Here is a 26,653-nt window from a genome sequence, read left to right as displayed (position 1 = left end):
TGTTTCCTCTCATCTGTAGTGCTATTTATCAATCTAGATTGTATAAGTGCAAGTTTCCTAGTGTTGGACCCGCCATGGAGATGTCTCCCTTCTCTTGAATGTAATAGAATTAGACAGCACTTGACTTGTAGTGCTCAAAGCCTAAAAAATCAGTTTGACATCTTTCCAGAATTATGAATCAAGATAGATACTCAAGATAATCCCCAGACCTTGTTGTGAGCAGTTTCACGTAGGAACTTTTCTTTCTACCGACCTGCAACCGCCAACCACCTCACCATGCAGGAGGAAGTGTACATCTACAGCTAACTCACCTAGCACCACTGAACTACCTAACATTACAGTTCAGTCGAGAAGGACAACTTTAATGTTTACATCTCATGCTGACACAAATATGAGTGTCTTGTCCATGAGTAGATGTATGCTTCCTCCTATGTGGTGATTCGGTTAGCGGGTGCAGTTTGGTAGAAAGAAAATTGTTCTTACATGAAACTGCTCACAACAAGGTCTGTGGATTATCTTGAGTAACCAGGTCATGATTTCTAGAAAAAAAGCCATTGCTTTTGAGTTTTTAAATTTTTTTTTAATCTTTTGGCACCATGAGCACCACAACATGAATGCCATCTAGTTCCATTATATCTGAGAAAAGGCAGACATCTCTATGGCTGATAACAACCGACACCAAAACAATCAGTACTAATAAATAGTTCTGCGTGTAAGAGAAAAAATATGTATTTTTGATTTTGAAACACACTTTTTTAAAAATATCAACTACTGTATATGTAGGTCAAATAAAATGCAAAATTCAGTATAAAATATCAGACGATGAGATGCACAATTTTGATAAAGAATTATTCTCCACATACGCTCACTATCCTCAGTTTCTTATATCTAATACTTCCTACACTGCCCTCACTGTCTGGACACTTGTCTCTCCCTGCCTGTTTCTCTCCCTGTCTCCCTTAGCCCTACTCAATTTGACGCCATGCTAATTAGATTGCTATTGATTTCCAGAATAGTCCTGCCACCACAGACTTTTGAAATGTATACACCTTTTAATCTGTTCTGCCTCTCAGGCGGTGTGAGTTGGGTGCCTGATAAAAATTGGATCGTATTTCCCTCTTTGCAACGGGATGCCATCTCAATGTCCTTGGCCTGCTCGTGTTTGCGTGTCGACGTGTGTGTGTATAATTGTTTGCCTGTCAATATATGTGTTATTTCAGGGTGCAGGGTCCAATGTGATCCGATGTAGGAAGGATGGAAACTGGACAGGGTCGTTCCGCCTATGCCCACACAGCAAAGGCCAGTGTTCTTTACCTCAAAACCTCCATTATAGCCTACAGTACTCATGCAAGCGAGGACACGGCATAGGTCTGTATGCACACATTTACTGTTGTATAATGACCATTCAGTTTTCTTACTCCTGATGTCATCTTTCATTGTTTGTACTACTGACAGCTTTTGTTAAGTGACTATTATTCTTCATTGTTCGCATTACTCATTCCTTTTCTGTTTGTACTGCTTATAATTATTTAAAAATGTTCCTAATGAGAGTCAACAAAATGTCTGATCCACTGTAATGTAAACTGGCACTGAATATCACACAGTTTCACAATCATTTATACATGAACGGGGGAAGGATATCTCGATGAAATGCCTTTGATTTAAGTGTTGTTTGTACATACTTTTATTGGTTTTGTTCTTCTGTTTCTCTTTTTCTCTCTCACACATACACACACACACACAGGTGAGGAGTGTGAGCTGACGTGCAGAGAGAGTAACAATGATGTGGTACTCCTCCCTAGCAACATGACTGTAGAAAGTGTACTTAAAGAGCACTGGAGGAACCCGCTCAAAGTCAAGGTATGTTTGGACGTGTGTTTGTGTCCGCCTCACAGCTCTGACAGACGCACTTTACAAAGTTCTGTGATCCACAACTCGCCTGTAAGGAATTTCACGCATAGTGTCCACATCCTGGCTCTATTTCCCACAATGCAAAACGCCAGCATGGCAACCCTTCAAACATTTCCATTCTATTTTTAATTCTAAGTGCGAAAACGTGCTGCTGCCCTCTTGCATCCCTGTCCCCAATATGATACGTTCACAATCTTCTCGGTGTTGTCCCTTCACTGATATTCCATTTCCCATGGGTTTGCTTTAACCCTTTGAAGCCTGAGCAAATTGGCACGATTTCTTTCAAAAGCATGTGAAGAAGGCAACAACCAACTTAACAAGAAATGGCCCAAAAATTTGCAAGAACTCCGTAAAAAGTAACAAGAACATTACCTTTAGAAAAAGCCAAAAAAGAAAAGATTTAAGATATTTTGTATGTTTTTTCCATGTTTTCATGAAAGAAATCAAACCAGTTTTCTCAGGTTTCAGTAGTTTGAATACTTTTGAAAGATATCTGAATATACAGCAGAGGATCACTGGATCAAGGTATTTAAGGTTTAACCAGAAATAACCTCTAGTGGAAAAACAAAAACAAAACGAACTCCACCACCACTGTTAGGTTGTAAATAGGTTTTAAAACTATATCAAATGACTTGTCACCAGTGTTTACTTTAATTTTCTGAATAAACCTAATGACCTCATTTTAATCAAGTTACACTCACAGCTACTGGCTGTACAAATTAAGTTATATTTGCTTAAATTGGCAGATAGCAAAATAAAGAGATTAGAGGTTATTTTGGGTAATGTCATTACACACAATTTTGTACAGCTTGTCCCTGTGGAGGTGCCACTGAGTGACACCCAGCGCCCCCATGGTGTCATTTTAAACCACCCATGTTGGGTTTATATAAAGTTTGTGGGTGGGGCCAAGAGGTGGAGGAAGGGCTACAGTGAGTGTCTGTGTGCGTACGTGTGTGTGTATGCGCATGTGTGTGTGTGTGTGTAGGTAAAGAGTACTAGACTACACTTACCCTTCTAATTTTACTCTCCCTTTTAGTTTGATTAATGTCAGTGATAGGCAATTAGTTTTTAGTCTTTCTGTCAGCTAAATTCCCTTTTAGCTGTAGAGTCTGAGAAAGATCTCACTAAATAGCATCAAGTTTTGTAACCAGAGAGGGAGAAGAGAGAAGCCACGGCCGAGTAAAGGAACACATTGTATTTCTCACTGTATTTTTTCCCTACAACTCCTTTTGTTTTTGTTTCAGAGTCACACTGAGTCAGCAGCTTTTTGTGGTGGATGTCGGGAGAGAGGGGTGGCTTGGGCCACGTGGACATGAAATGATCTGTTTTTCATGGATTTGTGTAATTGATATGATTTGTGCTCAGAGGTAATTTAAGACCTGAGGCTATACTGTTGGGGGCAGTGGATAGCATAAGTCAGAGAAGTGAGGATGGTGGGGTGAGTGTTTCAGACATGCACCAGGGTTAGGAGGTTGGAGGAGGAAGAGTTTTTTCTGGCAGTGTGCATGTAAGCATGTGCCATGTTTTGGCCTGTGCCACTACCTGTCAACTGACACTGATTTAAAATGGATTAATTCCAGAGTTCCTGTGTTGATAAAGCCCACATAATGAAAGGACAGCCAGTTATATTACAAACATACACGCACAGCAACCCAATCGCCAGAATAAATATTGGCACTGTTCGTTTCTGCAAACCACAAATATGTTACATTTATATGTGATGATACTTTAAGTTGTAAGTTACAATTTGATGTTGTGAAAATGCTGTGGTTAACATATGGTTAGCTTTAAGGCTCAAGAAGCACTTGATTAGGGTTAGGAAAACATTGTCTTTTGGCTTAAATAAATACCTACTTCTTTGGCTAAAAAAATGTTGTTGCTGAGAAACACTTCTGGAAATTTCTTGAACTCTCACTAAAAAATACTCACTTTTTTCTCTGCAAACATGTCTTAAAATGTCGCAAACTATAAAAAAGTACCTGATTTTGTTGCCACAAAAACAGCTGTAAATGTCCACAACTCTCATTAAAAAATATCCAGTGTGGCTGCTACAAAAGCGGCTGGAAATATCCCAAACTCTTTGTAAAAATACCTGGGTTTGTTGCTACAAACCTACTGGAAATATAGCTAACTCTCATCAAACAACACCCAAAACAAACAAACACGGCTGGAAATGTCCCAGACTCTGCAAGAAATACCTGCTTTTGTCTCAACAAACACGGCTTGAAATTTCAGTCTGGCGGCTACCAACACAACTGTAAATGTGCCATGTTTATGTCACCATAGACATAGCTTTAACTGTCGTTAAAAAGAACTTAGTCTGGTCACTTCAAATATGGACTATTGTTAAGAAATATGTGCTTTTATCCCTACTAACATGGCTGGAAATTTCCCGAAACTCACAACAAACTCCCCTAAAATATCCGCTTTTGTATATTATATACAGTGGTCTGAGACTGTCTGCTGCTTGGCAGTCAACCCGCCTTTACCAAATACAACTCCCTCCTCCTGGTGAGAAATTCAGCTCACATGTAGTTTGGAGTATGTCACTTTAAAAATGTAGATATCATATGTATGTATGTGCAAATGTAGTAAATCCATGCATTGCAAAAATGTAAAATGGACACATTTTAATTCTGGTGACGAGGATGTGCACACAGGCTTTACCTATTTCAACAGTAATCATATAAATTACAGGCATCCTGATGATGAGTGGACAGAAATTTGCCTTGTCTAAAGTCTGAAAGATCCTTCATGGGAGTGCTGCTCATTAACTCTAGAAACAGAAAAATGGATGCAACAGGAAATAAAATAAAAAAACCAAGGGCTATACAGAGCAGATACATATTGCTAAGATATAAGATATGAGGAATGCACAGGCTGTCACGCAATGGTATTGAGAAACAAGAGCAGGAGGTGGTTGCTCTGGTGGAAAAAGAAATCAATCATGACAAGAGCTTACAGTTGTAGTAACAGTAGGCGTGTAGTAAGTTGGAGCAGACATCATAACTTCTAAACTCCCCTCTAGCGTCAGATTCTTCATACGGTATCTAAAAGAGAATTCATGTCCCCAAATGCACTTTCTAGTTCTACTTTGCTGAGTTGGAGGTTAATGTTTCCCAACTTAATAAGTGATGTTGATTTATTGCCTTTAAACTAGTTGTATTTCGGTTCTTAGTGTGACCCACTTAGAATTCGCTCCTGCCTCCCTACCTCCACCTCCTCCTCTTCTCTTTCCTGTCCCTCTATCTCTAACAATTCTGCGCCCCTAGCACCCTCCTCCCCCTTTATCAGCAAAATTACCCTGTCGGGCTTGCTGTGGAATTAGTCATTTTCTACATGACATGACCTCGTCTGTGGTGGCGCTGAGATAGGGATCTATTTTTATGTGGTATCAGCGCCCCGGGAGGCTTCAGAGGGTGAGGATCCTATACGTAGTGAGGGGTGAGGCCAGGCCACGATCATGGATTATCATGATTTACGGCCTTGCTGAGAGAGGGAAAAAAAGAGTGAGAGAGAAAATGAGAGAGCGGAAGAGAAGGAGTTTCTGGATGACATCATCATAGCAGAGCACGGGAAAGAGAGAATAAAAGTACAGGAGTTGCAGAAAGTTTCACCTCTAAGACAAAATAATGTGCTTAATCTTCCACCATATAGGGACTAACCATCATCGGATTCACTACTGAACACACATGCATACCACTGCCTGCATTCTGCTTTGCAGTGCTACATCACAGTAGTAGAACGGTTATTCCCACAGCTCTCGGTTGTCCTCAGATGCTATGTTGTTCTTTCTCTCCACCTTCAACCCCCCCATCTTTCTTTTTTTTTTTTGCATTGATTTGCTGACAGCACTGAAATGAAAAATACCTTAGGTTGCAGCAACAAAAGAAAAGCACGTCAACTTTGGGAGATATTGGGACACAGGGGGTCTGAGAAATAGACCAATCTAAGGTCAGACAGCCCTTTGCTGTGGATGACACTTTTGATCACGCACACTACTATCCAAGTCTGGGGTCAAACAAAACCCTGCTGGATCAACTAGACTCATACTGTATACAGCTGCCCCTTTATGCCTAACACACAGTTTATGAAGACATAACCACACAGCACAGGTACATATGCCCATCCAGAGTCATGTGAACTTTTCACGTACCTACAAAATATGCCTACATTTGCACATGCAGGTACATATTCTATCCGTATTGCATCCACCTCCCCTGGACACAAATGTTTTCTGTTGCATTTCAATGAAGAGCGCAGTGGGAGAACGGGATGGGATTCCACACATTCTGCAGAGATATTTGAGAACATGTTGCTCTTTACCTCTGTCTCTCTCCCTCTCTCCCTCTTGCTCTCAGCTCTTTCACCACCTGGGGCTATGACAAAGTTATGAAAAAACACCATATTTTATCAAGTTATATCTTGTAAAAATCAACTTATTCCGCTTTGTTCTGAGGTGGAAAAAGGTCAGTGCAAATCAAACAAGGATTCACAAAGAAAGCCTCCATGTGTAGCACATGAGCCTTTTCGATAACCCCGTTGTTTCGCTGTGTTAGGTGTGTGTGAGTATGTGTGTGTGTGGCAAGAAAGTGCAGTGACTGTAGTTAGTATTAGAGTTATGTGAACTGAAATGCAGTCTTACAGAACACAGTCTGTCTAAAAGCTGTTAAGCAAATAAGTGAAATAACCCCCTTTATGCACCAGTATTTCTTAAATAATTACACTTAACCTCAACTTTTGTCTTATCTTCCAGAGCATAGTCTGTACAATGGGACTGAAATGGTATCCACACCCAGAATTGCTCCACTGCATCAAAGGATGTGAGGTATGGGCCCGACCTGAATTAGATTTTTGTATTTGTCTTTGTTTTTGGGGAGTAATAGTCTCATCTATCATACAGGACTTTAATACTTTAATCCTTCCACCTTCCTTGATCACAAACCAAACAGAGCGATGAGAATTGTGTCCTGATATAAAATGTTCCCAGATTTCAGCATTAATGCTTAAAGTGGCCAGTATCACAGTTTGGTCCACTTTCATGTTGAATATACATATTCATACAAGCATGAAAATAACACCAAACATACACATGGCAATGCTTGTCTGGGTATATAAAAATGATTCCCCCGTCACACAAAGAACACACCCAAAGAAACCAGCTTTGAAACAAATGAATTGCAGTCGTAACAGCCTACAAATGTAGTTTCATAAAATTTTATTTGCTGCGCTTGGCCAATGGATTTGGATGGACAATGGACTGGCAGATGCCGGACAAGTAAAACACTCAGACCAACCTGCACTGTGGGTAAAGACTGAGTCTCTTGTTAGAATGGTTTGATTTATCTGTCTTAACATACTTCCAGGTAGGGATGAGATTCACAGGCAGTTTTTTTCCTACAGCCTAGCTGATGTAGGGGTGGAGTTAACATACAGTAGTGTTTTAACTCACTTGCAAAGGACACAAAACAATCAAAAATGGCAAATATACCTATACATGACAAAAATCCCTTCAAAGAGACACAAAACCACTACCGAGATATGCAAAGGAACTACAAATAGACATAAAATGATCACAAAGAGATGCAAAAGAACTACAAAGAGACACAGGACAACTACACAGAGACACAAAACAGCCACAAAAAATACACATAAGACCCTAAGACACAAAAAAGACCTCAAAGAGACACAAAATGTTTACAAAAAAAACCACAAAATGACCACAAGAACACACAAAATTACAACAAAGAAACTCAGAACCACAAAGAGATTTTGACAGCTACAGAGAGACGCAAAACAACAACAACAACAACAACAACAACAGCAAAACAAGGCAGAACCCCACAGAGCCTTTGTGACTTGCCCCTGTGTAGGAGAAGTCTTGGGGCCTTTTGCATGTCTGTGCCCAGGGGCCCATTGTATCATAATCCACCCATATGCACCGGTGATTGTTGAGAAAAGGCCGCTTAGGAGCTTGTGAGCCAATTAAAAATGCTGTTGGTACATGGGTATCTGGTATCAGAGTTTTACTGACACTAATTAACTTACTGTAATCTGATGTTATTACTGCTTAATAACATCTTTGACACAAGGTCATGTAAAAATGTGCTAAACATGTCATTTCTCTGAAAAATGGAGGATTTGCATGTATACAACAAGAATTCCATTTCATGTCGCTGGAAGAATGATATCATGTACTCATTTTAGGCCAATTGGATAACCTGATTGGTCACCCAAGTGGAGAGGGTGAGGCCGACCCAATAAATCACCTTATTGGAGTGTTTTGTGCAGTGGATAGTTTATGGTGTCCTCTGATTGATTTACATTCCTGGACCACTAAGAGCTCAAAAAAATACCCTGAAAGATGAGGGAAATTAAATGTATGAGATTCATCAGCAAATTTATTCAGACTTCTAGAAGGCCCTTTAATGCTCAGGGAAAACTAGACAATGCCTCTCTGCTTCTTAACCTTCTAACCATTTTCAACCAGTTTAAATGTAACATTTTTCTCCCTCATTGTTCTTGTCTAATTGATGCCCTATCTCTTTGATAAAGCCATTCATGGGAGACAACTACTGTGATTCGGTCAACAATAGAGCCTTCTGCAACTATGACGGAGGAGACTGCTGCCAATCCACCGTCAAGACCAAGAAGGTTAGTGGCATGCTTGTACCTCAGGATAAACCGTACCCTTCAGACAAAGAGATGATGTTGGATTTGGTCCTGGTCACACTGATCAACAGTCAGTGTTTGTTCCCCAACTCAGAGTCACACAAAGCTTAGGAATAAATCCCACCTCCCACATGAGATCGTTTTTCCCTTTCCCCGTGCCTAACTCGCTTAGACTTTTTCATTTTCTCACTGCCATGCATCCAGTGGAGGTTGCCATTATCAAGCTTTGACATTTATGAGTGTTCATTTTTAGGTATGATGGAAACTACAACTGAATATACTGTTGAGGACTGCTGTAATTCACCTCTTGGAACATCTCTAAACAGATTCTTCCTTCCTTTGCTTTGTGTCCAGCCTTACATTACTGGTAGACAGATTACTGATACACATCCAAAACAGTGGGAGTTGTCAAACTTCATCAGTAGTCTTTGTTTTTCTGTGATATTCAGACTCCTAATGTGTAAAACATCTACACTTGTCTTTGTGTGCAGGTATTCCTGTGAAGTTACAATCATTCTCATTTCCAGGTTGTGAAATGCGGATGCTTTGTCATGCCCTTTCTGCATTTGATTCTGATGCACTCTGGCATCTGTATAAGAAGCACAGTTGTCTCCTTAGGCCACAAAATGATTTGGTTTGGTTTAGACTTGACCATCTGATGTACTTAAATTCCATACTGTATACAACAGTCGACTTTTCGTTTCACACAGGACACAACCAGTGGTCTCTTGGGTGAAAGTCCTGTTTTTCCATCATCGTCCATCACCCAAACCACCCCCCTTCACAGACTTTTTACTCTTTATAACAGTTAATCGTCTAATTATGCAGTTGATGGGAGTTAGTTAAAAGCTTGGCCAATTTCATACAGTCACGACAGGGAGCGTTGTGCATCAGAATCAAACAGGAGTGGCAGGACAAAGTGTTGGTTTTTGATGACCTTGGAGTGAGGTGAGGCTGAAAGTTACCCAATACACAAAATAAGGGTTCCTAATGAATAGAAACTCTAATCTCTCAGCACTCAATCAGCTGTGTTGTATTTCAGCATTAAGCTGGGTATGACAAAAACTTTTGTCATCCTTGGGATAGTAGCTCTCTTAATTCAGGGAGGTGAATTGTCTGGTTCTTTCCAGCCAGCTGCTGGCAAAGAAACTGATTGGAAGTGTATTGTAGCTTCTGTGTGGCAGCATCTGCTTCTCTGGCCTAGCCTGTTTCTGTGAATCTGGCGAGGGACTTTAGTTGTACTCCTGGCATATCCATCCTTATGTCTGGCTGGACTTATATTGCAGTCTATGTGTCTCACTGGCTGTGTCAGTGTGTCTGACTGGAAAGCCTCTTTATTTCCTCTCTGGGGAAAACGGACGTAGAAGGGCCATCTTTCACTGTGCAATCAAAGTTCCCATGATTGCTTCCGGTCCACCTTTTGTGTTTTTCGTCGAAGTTTTGGATCCTTTGCCATGAGGACAGGAATAATCATGTTTCTTTCCTGGCTCACAACATCTTTCCAGAGACGGCTTCTTTGATGTTTATCATTTGTTCCTTTCCTAAACCTTTGTCTGCAAAAACATTGGCAATAGAATAACAAAGGCATGGCTGCCAGTAGTGGAATAAGATTTTCAAACAGCACTGTTGCATCATTTTTAAATGGTCACATCCACATTGTTTTCCCGACGGTTCAATGTAAGTATGAGGCACACAAGTGTACCTCCTAGTACCCTGGTGGTACAGGGCACAAAATTCTTTTTTTTTCTTGTACTTTGGTGCATGCAACTTATGAAGTTAAATACTGCAAAAATTTGACCTACACCTTATTTTTTACTAAACCATTTGGTGTATTTGCCCTCCTTACTCGACCCGTTTACCATAGCCAAAGCTGGATCCGAAGAAATCCAACATCGACTGCCAGGATATGTTTTCTTCTGGTTCTCACTGTTTTCTGAAGTTAAAGACCACATCATGTTTTATTTTGCAAAAGTTCTCCAAGTTTTGCTGAGGTGGGATTCACCACTCTTAAAGACTGCATTATGATTAAGAGTCAAGAAGACGCGCTGATGTTCTGCCGATCTTAAAGACCAACTCAGATGACTTGATTTGACGGCTCTTTCCCATAGTTGCAAGCTAAACCAGGAAGAGGAGAGACAGCCATTTCAATTGTGCGACACCAATAAAACAAGCGTCAAAGACTTTTACCGGAATTTTATGAAAAATAAACACACTGATAAAATTTTAAATACTTAAATATTTAAGTTGGACTTTAATCAGGTAATCACAAGGGACTTGCCAGGAGCCTTGAGAGAGAATGAATTAATGAATATTTTTATTTCGAACATGTAAACATAACAGGGAAAAGAAAAAGTTATACGTTTACAAGCAGACAAAAAATTTAATATACAAAAGAAAATAATATATATATACATAAATAAAAAAATAAATACAAAAAAGCTGAACATTTAGTGATCTGACAGATCCAAAAAGGAGTGGGAAGAAGTGCAAACTTATTTAATCCCACCGCTTCTCCATAATGCACTAATGGTTAATTATTCAGCTTCTTTATTAATATACCCTGTACAATAGTTAACAAGGAAGACACAAACAACACACATAAATAAATAAATAAATAAATGGAAATCACTTTGAAGTCGTCAAACACCCTCTTCATTTATGTACCTTGTGAAAGCCATTTCATTATACCGCTTTTTAAACTGGTTTATGTTTGGACATTGTTTAAGCTCCTCAGTCAGACTGTTCCACAGTTTCACTCCACGGATAGAAATACAAAAACTTCTCCTTGTTGTGCTAATTTTGCCAAACAACGACTCCTCCGACAACCACCGCTAATTGATGCATTAGCTACTAGGCTATGAATATTCATAACCCACCTCCAGCTAGAAAGAAGTCCAAAGGTCCATAATTTCTTTCTGTCCTTTATCCATAACTTTAGTATCAGACATGAGGTATTGTATCCTAAGTTCAATAGCAGCAGGAAAGTCGGTGAGCAGCCTGCTGGGAAGTGACCTCACTCATGAAGTGGTTTCGCTGCTGTTGATTGACGCTATCTTATCTCTACATCTTCTGGCCCCATTCCAGTGCAGGGGCTCAGCCAGAACTTGCATAACTCACTTTTACTTACAAACCCAAATGGGGGGAAAGCCTCCATTGAATTACTGCAGCAAGAAGAATGCTTTCATGCATTCTATGATCCTTTAACCTTTAAGCTGCTGTGTCACCTTGTGGTCACAAGCATCTTCTACAACTATCAAGCCTCTGATGATACAATCGGGCAATTAAAATTTTGGACAGAAAGCCAATAAGATCACATCATTGCCATATTGTGAAGAAATTAAATATGTTAAGTTTTGATCATTTTATTGGATTTGCCAGCCTTAAACCCATCCATAAATGCCTACATGATTAGGCTCCTCAGGTGCTCAGTGATCTCGTGGTTCCACTCAGAGTCTCAGGCTCAGTAACACGTGGAGCATCCAGTAGGAATTGTAAGGTGCCCTTACATAAATCCTCACTTAGACAACCAGCTTTCTCTGTTAGAGCAATCTACATGTGGAATTCCTTACCTACTGAACTCGAACTGGATCCTGACTGTGATACTTTTATACTCAAACTGAAACAGTGTTTGAAGACGAATCAATTATGTAGTCATGAATGAGCTGGTGATTTGTGTTTAGGATGTTTATTGTTTCGTATTATGGTTGAGCTGGGTGAGAGCAGAGCAGACTATAGGTCTTGTCAGGGCCTGAGCACGAACCAAGTGAGGACCCTCTTGGAATGCAAGGAATTGTTGTTTTCCTGCCAAATGAATCGCATTTTTGGAGGTCTAATGATGCTCAAAAACTCCTGAAACTTGGTAATCATGTCCGGCCTGGCGAAAAATTTTGTATTTTTGTGGTTTTAGAAACAGGCGTGGCAAAATTACTCCACAGTGTGTTGCCCCAATAGCCAGATTCACTTACAATTACGATATTCAGTACACCTATGTATCATGCCCAGAAGCACAAAAAGCTCTTGGACCCATCCCCCAAACCCAACAGGAAGTTGGCCATATTGAATTTTGTGCTCATTTTTGGCGATTTCCAGCATTGCACTTTTGTGAAGTTGTCCTACAGGATTAATCCAGTTGACTTCAAATTTGGTGTGTCCAATCTTAACCCCTTGGTAATGAAAAGTTATCAAAGGTCTGTGCAAAATTTTCATGTTTTTCCCGTGGCACAGTGTATAATTTTTATGTTTCACCATAAAACAGGAACTTGTTGTAATTTTAGTGTACATCTGCCTAAAAAATCTTCATAGGTTTGATAAGGGTCCCACCCTGAACACATCTGTATGTCAGTATTCACATTCGTAATAGCGCCACCTACTGGCAACAAGAAGTAAGCCTTGCAAGACAGTTATGTTTTAATTTACATGAAATTTTCATGTTTTGGTCTACAAATGACGCCAAGATGACGTGGAATTTATGTGCCCTTCGGAGCCATCTAGTGGGCACTGGAAGCACTACATCATGTGAAATATCTCACTCCAGGGTCCAAACTCTCTGCGTGCATTATCCGACTTTCACAGAAATTAACGGCCGCTTTAGCAGCTTTAATAAAAGATTTTGGATTTGCTACCATATACGTCAAAGGAGGGCATTGTCGGTTTAACTATACATCTTACACTTGGGTGTCAAGTAAGAAATCTATCTTTTAAAAAATGAAATTCCTGAATGGTTTTAACATTTTGGCCCACTTCCCAAAAAGAAGTGTGCAAAACTGAAGACAGATTTTTGATGAATAAATTGTCCTTAGTCTAAGATTAGTCCTGAAGTCTGTTCATTTTTTTCTGCTGCAACATAAGATATCACCCTGTAAAAGTGCACCACTATCTTCAGTTTGCAGGCTAGATAAGTTGGTCAGTCTGTTGAGATGCTGGTGTGGTCTTTTCTCTTCAATACCAATGCTTACACAAAATTGGCTGCCCATGGCTTTTAAACTAAAGTGAAAGTTTTTAAATTGTCTGTCCTGCTCCCCTGCCGGGGCTCAGCCCGCCAGCTGCTGTCAATCAAACATGGACATGTCTTTCTATTTTTCTTGCTTTTAATGATAAGAAAAAAATAGTTGACAATAAATTTAAAAAAACATGTTTGCATTAGTTTTACTGTATAAGAGGATAACTATATGTGATTTCAGTTGGATTTTAATCCTTGCAGAGGAATCTGGCCCTAGTTTACTGCTGCTGTTTTTCAAGCCAAGGATGCTACATGCCGATGGTCAATAGTAGTGTCTGCAAAACAGGTGTTAGCAGTTGACTGAAATAATAACTACAGGCAAATGGAGGCTCAAATTACTTACTTGGTACTAACTTCTGTCACGCCAGCAAAGACGGATTGGGTGAAAAGCAGCTAGATTCCAACTACTGAAACATTCAGTGGGCTGCTACAGTATGATACAGTAAGTATCATACTGTAGTTGGGCTCAAGAACTCCAGGCTGGTGTCTAAATTCTGCTGGAAGGCATTTTGCCCTGGCATTATTTAAAGAAAGAGTCTCGCTGATGTTTTCCACTAGTAGGTCCCCTGGAAACTATTTGGAAAGATACGAAAAATTGCTCTGAAATAACCAATCATGATTTGATTTATTGGCTGCCAGAAGTGTGTGTGTGTGTGTGGGGGGGGGGAGGGTGGGTGAGAAACAAAAAGGAAACACTAAGGGATTAAGCTGATATGTGAAACTGATATGGGAACAGAGGAAAGCCAGATGTTTGATATAATCCCTTTCCCTTGTTAGTTTGTGAGCCCATTGCCTAATTGATGCTGCCTGCTTGCACACACATGTTGGTTAATGCATTTGCCAGTATGAACATTCATGAATGAATCTCAAATCAACCTGAATGTCAGTTTAAAATTATTAGCCACACAGCCCTCCTGACAACTTCATCTTGTTGTTAGATTACTTGGACATTTTTTCCCACATTTAAAATGTCCTCCATATTATCATTGCGGTACTTACGTTTAGTTGGGCATTTAGGTTTAGTTGTTTATTGCTCTTGGGCAAAGCTTATCCTCATAGTCATCCCTATTTGATCTACTCAGTCAAAACAGAAACAGGGTGCTTTGCACCTGATTCTGATTTTCTCCAAACTGAAAACATGCAAGGCACACGGCCAAGAATGGAGTTGCATAAAAACCTTTAAAAACAAAACAAAATGACAGAATATATGACAAAAGGAATCTGTAATTCATTTATGACAGTCTCTCTCCTCTGAACTGCTGAGTAACACACTTGTGGGTGACAAAGGCAGGCAGTGTTTTCCCCCAGGGTGGGAAATCAATGTTCTTCTTTTGACCACAAGTGAAGACTTTGTCCCAACTTATTTAATTGTTCCTGAACACAGATTTTGTTGTTATTGATTTTGTTGTCACAGTGGGGGTCATTTGATGTCAACTATGAACTGTCTGAACTTATTGCTGGTGGCATTTATTTTATACACAGGCAGGTATTGTGTACAGTATATTTAATTGTACTGCTCATCAACAGAAAATATAGGTTTATGGAAAGTGCAAATCATACGTTTGGATGTTTATGAGGTTGGATGTAATTTATTGATTTATTTTTTATTTTTAAGTTTCTGAAGTGACTATCTGTTTTACTGTATTTGGGGGAGCAAGGATGGATACAAATCTGCCAAAATAAATGCTCCACTAAGTCCTATTGAGTTATATTTGCTAATTCTAAATGTGAGTTGTTTTAGGAAATTCTTTGGTCTTTTGAAAAATTAAACTATATATTTGTGATGCTTTTTAAAATGGTTTTCAGTTGGAACAAATGGGCGTGCATCTACTGCTAGCCCACCTAGCTGCTAAGGTAGCCATTAATGTTTACACCTGTCTCGAGCACCAGCCTCTCGTTCATGGGTAGATGCATGCTTTCTACTGCATGATCATACAGTTGGTGGTTGTAGTTTGGTAGAAAGAAAATAGTTCCTACATGAAACTGCTCATAACAAGATCTGTGGTTTATCTTGAGTAACTGGGTCATGATTTCTTGAAAGAGACATTTCTATTGAGTGTTTCAGAAGTATTTTTCTGGTGCTTTGAGCACCACAAGCTGAGCTCTATCTAATTCCATTAAATTCAAGGAAGACAGACATCTCGATATCTCTAACACTTGGCAACTCACACTAAAACAATCCAGATTAAGAAATAACACTACAGGTAAGAGGAAAAACATGCATTTTTGATTTTCGGGTGAACTGTCCCTTTAAGTAGGATAAACCACCTGTGTAACAATTCACTCCTTCTCCTCTCACCCTCATTCACTCATTTTCATTCAGTCTTTCTCACTTTCACATACATACAAACATACACTTCAGCACATAAACACTCACCACTTGTTGTTATGCACAGAAGTCAGGTGACTCAGTGGGAATCTTGCTCATTGTTGTTGTCCCCAGTGTGTTGTGACACAGCATCCGAGAACCATATGGTTTCCTTCTGATCTTTGGTAATGATGTGAAGGGAAAAATACTCCAGCAGAATATTATTCCCCCTTATCACCTAGAGTCGTATATTCTTTAGTGCTTTAATTCCATCTAAAGAGAATTCTTGTAAAACATAAGCGGTCTCACTTGTTTACTCTTTGACCCTAAACTAATTGTTCATAAAACTATTATGTCTTCGGTCCACTGATGCGGCACACCGATTAAAACATCTGCTTACCCTTTCTCAGTAAAAGATGCCTAAGTGACTTCTTTACAGCAGTTGCACGACTGTTTATTATTATGTTTCCCAACATCAAACACAGTTCCTCTCAAATCTGGAATGACTCAATGGTCCAATATGAAAAATCATAATTTCTGGAATGTAATAAAATTTCTTCCAGATACAACAATTGGGCAATTTCTAATCTTTCCAAACAAGCTTAAATGGTTTTATAGGAATTAGGTAATTATCAATTATTAAAGTTTTCCAGATTCCTCTTGCTTTTACTTTTTTTTGTCAAATTAGAGTTTAATCCTGATAAGAGCTGAAAAACTGAAAGAAAAAAAGGGAAAAGCAGTGGAGCCCAGCATTTACTTTTACTTCCCTTCCCAGCAAATGCTGCTCTCGTCTTTTATTTTGGTAGAGATTTGTGTATTAAGGAGTTCTGGATGACTTGCTGTGTATTATTCCACCCCAGGAGCTTTGAAGGTGCAAGGACTGGCTGCACGTAAGGTCACCACAGGATCTCCCCTTAATAGTTGCAAGCTGTTGGCTGAATTTGGAGAGGCTGGGAGGAGAGGAGGCAAGGGTATGGAGTATGCCTTTCTGAGGGTTGCCTGCGCAACACTTTTTTTTTGTAGGTCCCCCCTCACCCCCCCAGTTTGGAAGGAATTCCTTTCTTGGATGCTGGAAGCAGCACGCAGAGGGCACCGATTATATAGTTATACGGCTTGGCCTCTCTAAAACAACTTTTTCTAAATGTGCCTGTAGGTTTTTCTGTCTGCGTTGGTGGTGGGTCTTGTGTAAGCGCCGAGATTCTTCCTTGTTCCTCAAACCTGTTTACAACTCTCAGTCTGGCGCAAGTATGCGCGATACGTGACTTGCTTTGGGTTATGATTGATGTTTGTGTCTAAGCTGATGGTCCGTGATAGCCACAGCTGACCACTTAACCTCCCTGTCTCTGTTGGTGACTCATGTAGACTAAGCCCTTTCAAAAAAAGCAGCCTGAATGTCATTTTCTGTGTTTTTGGCTGTAGACCTTTTTTTTAGCTATCACACACAGAAGTGGTGATTTTTTTTCCTCTAATTTTCTGCTTTAACATGTTCTACATCAAATAGTCACATAACAGGATGCCAAAAGCATATGCCAGCAACAGCTCTTTATTTTTTAAATGTCTTAGAGCAGATACTTTATTTCCCATTTCCAAGGCTCTGCCAGGGCAGCTAAAGGGGATGAAGCAACAGAGGCACAGATAGAAGCAGGCACGCGCACAAATTGTTGAGGGATTATTTTGGTCATTGCTTCATGAGTTTCTTTCACATCTTCTTACTTTCTCGTTGTGAAACGAATACAATGCAAGCACATGGCAAATCATTCAATAAGCAGGAGCATGCCATTGGCTCCTTTTTTCACAGCTTTTCTGTATCTGTGTGTGGGAATTGGGGCTGAGGGTGGAGGGGGCAAAATGCATATGAGTGGCAGGGGAAGGTTAATGTGGAGGGAGGAGCAGGGCTTCTCTCCACAGCTGAGCAAAGGTGGGTGGGGGTTTTACTACCTTTTTAAGGGTTTCGGTTGTTTGCTGATGCCTAGTGCTCGCACTGATTTTCCCAAAGTCAGTTGTTTATTTATTTTTTCTCTTAAGTTGCTGTTTCTAAATCGTATGTGTGTGCATTAAAGCCCCACTCCAGCTAGGATTGCTTCCTGTTTTTCAGTAAATGTTCTTGCTCAAACAGAGAATGGGGCTGTGGTCAATAGTCAGATGTAGTGAGAATTTGCAAGAATCAGCAGGGATAGCCATAGTGGTCACTCAAACATAAGTTGTGAAGCATTCTCTCCACCTCCTTCACTTGAAGTAAATATGAAGGGAATATAATGTAATGGATTTTATGTTAGCTAGAATTCAGTCACTTCTGAACATTGACCCTTTGGCTTAAGTTTTTAACCCACAGTTGATATGGACAACTAGTTTGTTTGCTGGTTTACATGACGCGAACAGTAAGTCAATGTAATAGTTACCCCATTTGTATATTAATCACTTAACTTGTGTAGTATTGAATTTATGAGGAAAACTGTTTTTTCTTGCATGCGTCTGGTGAACGAAGAATCCAAAAATCATAGAAATTCTTTATGAATCGAAATAATAGGCAATCATGTTTAATAATAGCAAGGCAATATCAAACTACATACCATGTTGTGATGGATTGCACCAGCCATGGAACAGTGATCCACAACTTATGAAATGTCATCCAGGGATGTAAAGCAGTTTTGCAATGATGCTTGTGATACTACCACACCCATCTTTGAACTCTACCGAGGTTTTGAGCTCAACTAAACACCTGTAAAATTTGTTGCCTGCATCTCAGAGGGATGGAATGTTATCAGTTGACAAAAATCTTTTCACAGTCTAATCAGGTTTTATGTTCAGTAAAGGTTTTCTCCTTAAAGACTACAGATCGTTTGTCAGTTTTCACACTTTGCTCAATGGTTCCAGCAACTGATTTATTTGACGACTGACTTTTGATACGATATGACTGAAGTAACAGTGCTGTCATGCAAGGTTATTTGGAGTCATGAGACAGTAGGTGCATGAGTTGGTCAAGACATGGCTCACTACTATGTTTCTTTGAGATCTATTTGCTTTACAGTTATTTCTACCCTGACTCTTGTGGACAGATTGTTGCATTTTAAATGTATAAATATGTATATTAAATTAGTTAAAAATGCCCATAGAAAAAAACAAAGTTGTGCTGTTTTAGAAAATCTAAAATATTTCTTAATATGTTTTGAAAACTGACAAAGTATTGCTGTTATTATTCACTCTTATTACAACTGTTACTCGCTAATGAACAGTGTGTTATGCATCCCTAGATCTGCCAGATCCCCTTTCCCCAGGCCTGTGCCCCTTACACACCTTCTTCCCTTAAAGCACAGGCTGACACGCATATACTGCACACACAGAAATGAGAGGAACTCTGTGTTATTTTGACCTGTTCCTGAGATGGAAGGATGGGGCTCTGACAAGGTCTGCGTTCTTCAGAAGGGCTTTCATGTTGCTGTTAGTGGGTGTCCTCCCCCAGCCCTCCTCCAGCCCTGGGACATGGGGGCAGCATGAGGGCCCCCAGGCCCACAAGGCCAGCTAGTCCCATTTCCCAGCCACCCTGAGAGAACCTCAAGTCAGGGCCAGATGTGGCAGCTGGCCCAGCCACCCTGGAGGTCAAGGTCAAAGGAAACCATGTCAAATTTGCCACCCACCATCATTCTCTAGATAGAGAGATAAACAGAAGTGGCCTTGTAGGGGAAGTGAGGTGTAGTGGGAGGGGTAGTAGGGATGTAGGCTGCAAGAGAGAGGAGCAATAAAGCAAGGTAAAGTAGGAAGGGACTCCAAATGAGACAAGGGGGAAAAGTGTGAAACAGAGAGATAGTGTAATTAAACTTAGGAGTCAGGTGGGAGCGAGGAGCCCTGTGTTCTTTGCTTTAAAATGCCACAGAGGAAACACTGTTCATGCAATTGACAGCTGTTTCTGAAGTGTGTCCGGCCCTCGGCTTGTAAAGTCGTCACATGTAGGCCTCATTTTCTCAGAGGAGTCTGGGCACTGCCCACCTGGCCCTCACATTAGGAACCCCCCCTCTCCACACACACAAACAACTTATTTTATACCCCATTTCAAAGGGGAGCCTGCGTCACTGCTCCTCAGTGACTAGCATGCTCCCCCATGTCATTCCACAGACCTGCTGTCTACAGATCCTCCACTCTCACAAACTTTTGGTGCTGTTTCCTGTGTGTTGCATATACTACCAGCTATAACATTCTACATGAGCTTTACACTGCCATCTAACGCAGAGTGACTAATTTCATGAGGTACCTTTAAGCAAATTTAAAGAAAGTTATACATTGTAAGAAGTGCTCATTATCAGTTGTTTTTAAATATATTACAAAATCAGATTTTAAGATCAGCAGGCTCATCCATCTCTCATTACACATTTCTATTTACACCTTCTATTACTGGAGGATTTTCTGGGCTTAGGAACTTTTTATAATGGTGGTCAGAATCTTCCCGTTTTGAGTAACGCAACAACCTTTATGCATACAAGAACTTAAAGGGGAACACCACCTAAATTAAGATTTCCAATATGTTATTTCCATGGCCTTAAGAATCAATCAATATTTGTTAACATGAGCTACTCTCTCTCAAAGCCAGAAATCAGAGAAGTTAAGTTGTGATGTCAACTATAAAGTCTGAAGCTCCTCTTTAGACAATGAATGGGATGGAGCCTTCTGTCAGCCTTTATTTTGTCCAAATTTTTCCACATTTTCTTAAAGCTTGCAGATACAAACAATAGGCTAACACCAGATATAGTAGAGGCAATGTAATATAGATCAAATGAGATATGCCCATAAATATAGTGAAATGGAACAAATTGGTAATACAGTGAGAAGAATTCTCTTTCTACATGTAGACATGTATTTAATGGCCACACAAACCCCCACAGTCTAGAAGGCTATCTCCACTAAAATGGCACACTGTTATGACCTTCTCTGCCATCCCCATGTTTCCATGTTTGTTTTTGTCCTGAACTTTTGGCTCCACCCTCTGGTCTTTTGGCTGTATTTATGGCAACATGAAGGACACATGGAAGTATGTGTTACGGCCGGCTAGTGGACCGCAACAAATAAAAGAAGCAAAGCAAGTAAGGCAAACCAAACCAAAACAATATTTTTTAATACAACTGAAGAAAAAGGTGATGGGGTGTGGATGTGTGAATCAGTGGTGTTTGCAGGTGAATGGATGCAGTTATCATGTGTGTTGCGTGTTGTAGGCTAGGTGCGAAAAGAAGAAGGAAAAAATGGTGCCTTGCGGTGAGGCTGGCTGATGGCAAGGCAGAAGCAACTCTGGGACCATCCGCAGCACGGCTTAAATAATCAGGACCACTGGCCAGGTGTTCCCTATTATGCAGTCGGCTCCACGTGGCCCAGGACCTGGAAACACAAAGAATACACAGTATACACGCCCACAGGACCTGACATCCGGGAAGTCACCACCCCCCAAAAAGTCAGGGTCCTGAAGGGAACCCTGACAACCAACCTGCCAGCTAACTTTACTCAATTTACACAATGCCAACTGCACCCCCAGCAGCACCGAACTCCACAAGAGACTAAACAACCCAAAACAACAAACAAAAACAACAGGATAAGAGGAAAATAATGCAAGAAAAAATAAAAATAAAAACCCACCTCACCTTTTCCATCCCCCTTGGCCCCATGGCTCCCCCTCCATCGCCAGCAACTGGATCCTGGAAGCATATTTAAGAGGGGAAAGGGAGGCCCAAGGAACCAGACAGAGCCGAGAGGAAATTAACACAAAGAACAAGTGTAAAGACATTACTCAGAAGGCGCACAAGACAACGCGTCCACTACCAGCTTGTCCCGCCCATTGACCCAGTGGCTAACTGGTCGATATACCTGCTGCCAAAGAGCGTTCCTCACATCTCTCTCCCACCAGCAACTACTGTCCAGCCATTGTCCAACTGCAGCCACAGTGGTGCGCGCCACCACCACCATGAGTCCAAAGTATTCATCAGCCAAGGCACTGGCTTCCATCTCCAATATGACGCCTACCAATAGCAAACTATTTCCTGCTGCTTGAAAGCCAAACATGCACCTGAGCTCGTTATTACTGGCGGAGACGAGCCCTCGGCGCCCGCAGCAACAGGCCCAGCTTCTTTACCTTTAACAAGTGCGCTATCAAATCAGCTTTAACACTTTACTTCATCCTTCTATCTCCAACTTCGACCTTGTAAAAGTCAGTTATCTTAACCAGCTGATGAATATCTGCACAATTTCATCCATTGCGCACAATCCACCCAGTGACAACAGAACGTATAGTGTTCAGACCCACGGCAAATCCCAAAGGGTAGACACCACTAAAGCTTACCAGGGGAATCACTCCACAGATAACACTCATGCACAGATCAACACTTAACCTTTCCCTATCGCCGCTAACGGTCACAGTCAAAGCGGAAAAAACTGACCCAAAAACAGCCTCGCAAACCCAAAACGCCTAAAAAAGAAAAACATTACAAACTTATCAAACATAACCACAAAGCACATCACCCAAAGTGCAACAAACTCACCATATAAGCCTAACAACGTCACCACAAACAAAGGAAATCAAAGGGCTATCAAACTCAAAATAAGTAAATACATTTTAAAAAAGCAATGAATACATGATGTTTACAACGTTTGAGATGGACCTATCTATTTTTGTATGTAAAGGGATTTTAAAATAGCCCTTAGACCACAGAAATATCATGGATTTGGAAAATGCGTGTGGTTCTCCTTAAATCTAGATTCAAGTCAGTTGGAAGGAATCTGCTCCTTTTAAGATTTTTTTTCAGTGATAATCTGTAAAAAAAAAAAAACAGTAACGATAAAAAAACATGAGGTTTCCATTAGTATTAAGCAAATCAAGATCAATTTGGATTTACATGTTTAGTCAGTAGGAAGTGAGTCAGCTTCAAACTTTGACATTGTTAATGCACAATCTAATGGGCACTATTGTTATGGATGCATCTTTCAGTAGATGGGAAATTCTCATTTCTTTCTCATTCTGATGCTAATGCATTTAGTAATTACCTGACTAACCCTCCCAAATAGTATTGGCTTATGATGCAATTTGTTTGATGGCATTACAGTAGTAGTATGGGTAATTATACAGCAGCTTCTCTATATTCAGATAATAGCCCCAAGACCCTCCCCTGGATACAACTCCTCCCATAGCAGCCAGGCAGCTTTCACTAATAGCATTGAACTAATTGCTGTCTTTGGCATGAGGCACAGTCTACTTTCTGTCTGTGTTGGTTACAGTGGCCAGTATTGTTGTAACATTTACATTGTGTACAGAGATCCATTGTGCAAAAAAGACAATACCACTCAGCCCTAACAAGAAAAAGCGACACCGCGGGCCCCCACAGATTGATCTGATAAGCCACCAGGACACAATTGCAGACATGCCCTTGGTCTGCTGCCTGCCTTCCATGACTTGGACCACATGTGTTCCTTGTTTGGCCTGGACACATTTTGTGTACCCAAACAGCTGAAGCAGGCCCCCCGAGAGGCAAGCGAACAAGGCAGCAGCAGCTGGTGCCGGTGACGCATTGCCAGCGTTATACAGTGACATCAAATGCCAGGGGCAATGGCCAGTAATCTTCCGGTGCTATTTTCACCTACAGTTCACTTTGACATCAGCCTATTAGAGAAACTGGGATATCGATTTCTTTGATATTCTGACTTGCCGCAACAACAATCATTGTTTCTCATTGACTGACAAGTGTCCATTTTTTTCCTTCTAACTGCACACCTCCGACACACTTTTTTCATCTTTCGTCTTTCTAAACTGATGCCACAGTATCAGTGCCTGACAGTTAAACTCTGACTTTAGGTACACTGTGTACACAGACTTTGTGTACCCATTACAAAATGAGACAAATGGTCTAATAAGAACCACAACAATTTAATTTCAAACCTGTTTGATATTTGTAAGAATCTGGACTACATCTTCTCCAAAGGGAGAGAGAGTGAGCTAGCTTGTGTATGTGTGTGTCTATCCAACAGAGGGAGAGATGGGGAGAGCTAGGTGATATGCATATCCACTGGAAATAGTGACATCAAAAAATATCAGTTCATACTTTTTTATACATTTTGATCCCATGGCTGTTTGTTGTATTGAGACAACTTCATTACATTATATCAGTCTGATAAAAATTAAAGATTTCATAAGATTGTCATTTCAGCATTTGCCCCAAAATGACATTTTTATGTTCATGTGATTAAGGCCTCGAGTGGCAGTAGTAATTATGATAGGAGTAAAGGAAGAGGTCGAGTGACGTTAATATAGAGTGACAAAATCACTGAGGAGGGAAGTCCGGTTGGATGGATGGGTCAACAGAACATTGGACAAACAAGGGAGACTGCTGTTTATTGTCTGTTTTGAACAATTTCATCTTAACCACATGTTTATTGTTGTAACCATGATGACATAGCTCCCTAATCTTTAAGCTACAGTTGAAAAGATAGTCTGTCATATTTGCTGAAACTGTCACTATACCCTGACAGTAGAACAGGAAACAGATAACAGATTAAAAAAAATCATGTTCCTCAGCCTCCTTATGGTGCTCCTAATGGCATTTGCAAGAATCTATTGTGCCTGAATGAAAACAACCAATCAGAGTGAGGAGCTGCCAATCATGTCAGTCACTGTTTGTGATCTACAATCAAACTGTCAAACTAGGCAGCACAGATCAAATATGAATCAAGATTCTGTTCCTATGTTGCCTGTTTCTTGATTCAAATGTTTTCAGAAACATATTTTAGTGTACGGTTCAGCTGTAAAATGAGAGAGTTTGCTCCTGCTTTGTTTTTCCTACACATGGTAGCCGGTTAACACACTATCTCATCTGACAGCTAAACGGCACACTTAAATATGATTATGAAAACACATGAGGAAAGAATAGGCATTGCAGTAACAGAATACTGATCAAGTAATTTTAGAGTGAGAGAGTGCAACTTCAGTGATGCTTGCGGACCTCGATGCAAGCGTCTTGGTCCTGACCGCATCACTGTCGCGCTTCAGTGACGTTAAAGCACATGCTCTCATGTAATATTGCAAATATACAACTATTACCAACAAAATAAAAATATTTAATCAAAATGTATTCATATTCTGGCCTGGGGCAGTTAGATCTCAAAATAAAAAGCTTTTGACTGTTATCCCCATTTCCATGGATGTGCAAATGCTTTCTAGAGATCACTGATGGTGTTAACCATCTTTTCATACTTTTCATACTTTTCAGCTGTATTTCCATTTTTAAAGCATAACTCATTAATGTAGTGAAATTGATTTTAATGATGTTGCTGTCCGCTGCCTCAAATGATATGATAATAATATTTCTTCTTCGAGAGCAATGATTTAGAAATGGCGGAGTAACCCTCTTGTTTATGAGGAAGGCATGCTGTTGTGTAAATTTAAACACCTCAGATTGCTTGGTCAGAACTACTTGTTGTATAATTTATATTTGATCAACATTGCCTTGTTTATGTTTCCTTTTGGGTCCTTCGTAGTCTGTATTTTGCTCCAACTTCATGGCCTTCTCTTTTGCTTTCATTTTTTTGGTGTGTTTTTTTTTTTTTTTTTGCTTTTGTTTTTATTCTGGTATTGCCTTATTTTATTGATAGCACACTTTTTTGTTTGTTTGTTTCACGGTGTTCTGTGAAGCAAAGTAGTCATTTTGACACAAACCTTTATATTTTTGTGCTTAAACCTTTATGCATACTAGCGTGTGATCCAAAAATGGTTTACAAATCTTGTCTGTCCCACCCAGGTGATTCCATTCCCTATGTCTTGTGACATACGGGATGAGTGCTCCTGTCGGGATCAGAATGCTATAGAGAACAGAAAGGATGAACATGTCCATTCCCTGGGGTGACCAACCTGAGCAGGGACCTCTGTTCAATGTCCCAGGACCCTTGCTCCAACACAACACAGCCAGAGTGGCCGAGGCAGACCCCTCCTTCATCCTCCTCTCGGCCTCCAATTTCCTGCACATGCTGCTTAACAGGCATACCTCTCCATCCATACTGCAATCCCAACCAGCTGAAATGCCTCAGCCTCCACATCACAGAAAGATCTAGAATAAAGGATGGGACTCATAAGACTCCACAGGAAACTTCATTTCTCAGCTAAAAGGAAAGTAACCCTGCAATATCATCATTGAAAAACAACAACATATATAGCAAGGAGAAAAAAATTAATAACATGAAACAGACTTTTTTTTTGAAAGAAAAAGAAAACAAGCAAACAAAAAAACCTAAACAAGAACATAACCAAGCCTAGGTAGCATGCCTTTTGTTCAGTTTTGTGCTGGCTTCAATGTCTATTTTAGTGACCTTGCTCTACAATCACATGATTGAACCAAAGGTAAATCAAAATGTGCAAGTGGGGGATTGTGTTGATGTTGGCTCTGTGTTTTGCAAATATGAAGGAAATCAAGATGTTAAAAATAATCCTCAGACCCTTTGAAGGCATGTTCAACACCTTTTTTCGAAGGGGCTAGAAGTTTGAGCTTATATCATTCCTGGTTTCAAACTGGTCAGATGTTTTTTTTCCTCTATGTCTTTTTCGGGTAAAGTGTGTTTCTTCATAGGCACATCAGAGGCTGTAGAGGTTATTCCTAGCTTGGTGGGGAATGAGACAGCCATATTGTTAAGTTTCAAGCCACAGTTTCAACACAAAAGCCAAAATGAATTGCACAAACACACACACAAAAGAAAAGTCAACTAGTTGTTGATCAACCACACACACAATTTCCTAAGACAATTTTATA

At 40.2% G+C, this 26,653-nt stretch overlaps 1 protein-coding gene across 1 annotated transcript in view; it reads left to right on the top strand.

The window, feature by feature from the left end:
- The window catches only part of pappaa (pregnancy-associated plasma protein A, pappalysin 1a), a 114,288-nt gene extending 88,264 nt beyond the window's left edge, over nt 1–26,024 (top strand). Inside the window, exons 18-22 of the mRNA XM_042509428.1 lie at nt 1,221–1,368; nt 1,745–1,860; nt 6,668–6,739; nt 8,467–8,565; nt 25,652–26,024. Coding sequence (XP_042365362.1) covers nt 1,221–1,368; nt 1,745–1,860; nt 6,668–6,739; nt 8,467–8,565; nt 25,652–25,756 — 540 coding nt within the window. The 3' untranslated portion in view covers nt 25,757–26,024. The remainder of the gene's footprint in view (nt 1–1,220; nt 1,369–1,744; nt 1,861–6,667; nt 6,740–8,466; nt 8,566–25,651) is intronic.
- Nucleotides 26,025–26,653: the final 629 nt, after the last annotated feature.

This window comes from Plectropomus leopardus, chromosome 20 (assembly GCF_008729295.1).
Source record: "Plectropomus leopardus isolate mb chromosome 20, YSFRI_Pleo_2.0, whole genome shotgun sequence".
Classification (NCBI taxonomy): domain Eukaryota; kingdom Metazoa; phylum Chordata; class Actinopteri; order Perciformes; family Serranidae; genus Plectropomus; species Plectropomus leopardus.
Note: the sequence above shows the minus strand (reverse complement) of the source record. Positions and strands in the feature narration are given on the sequence as shown.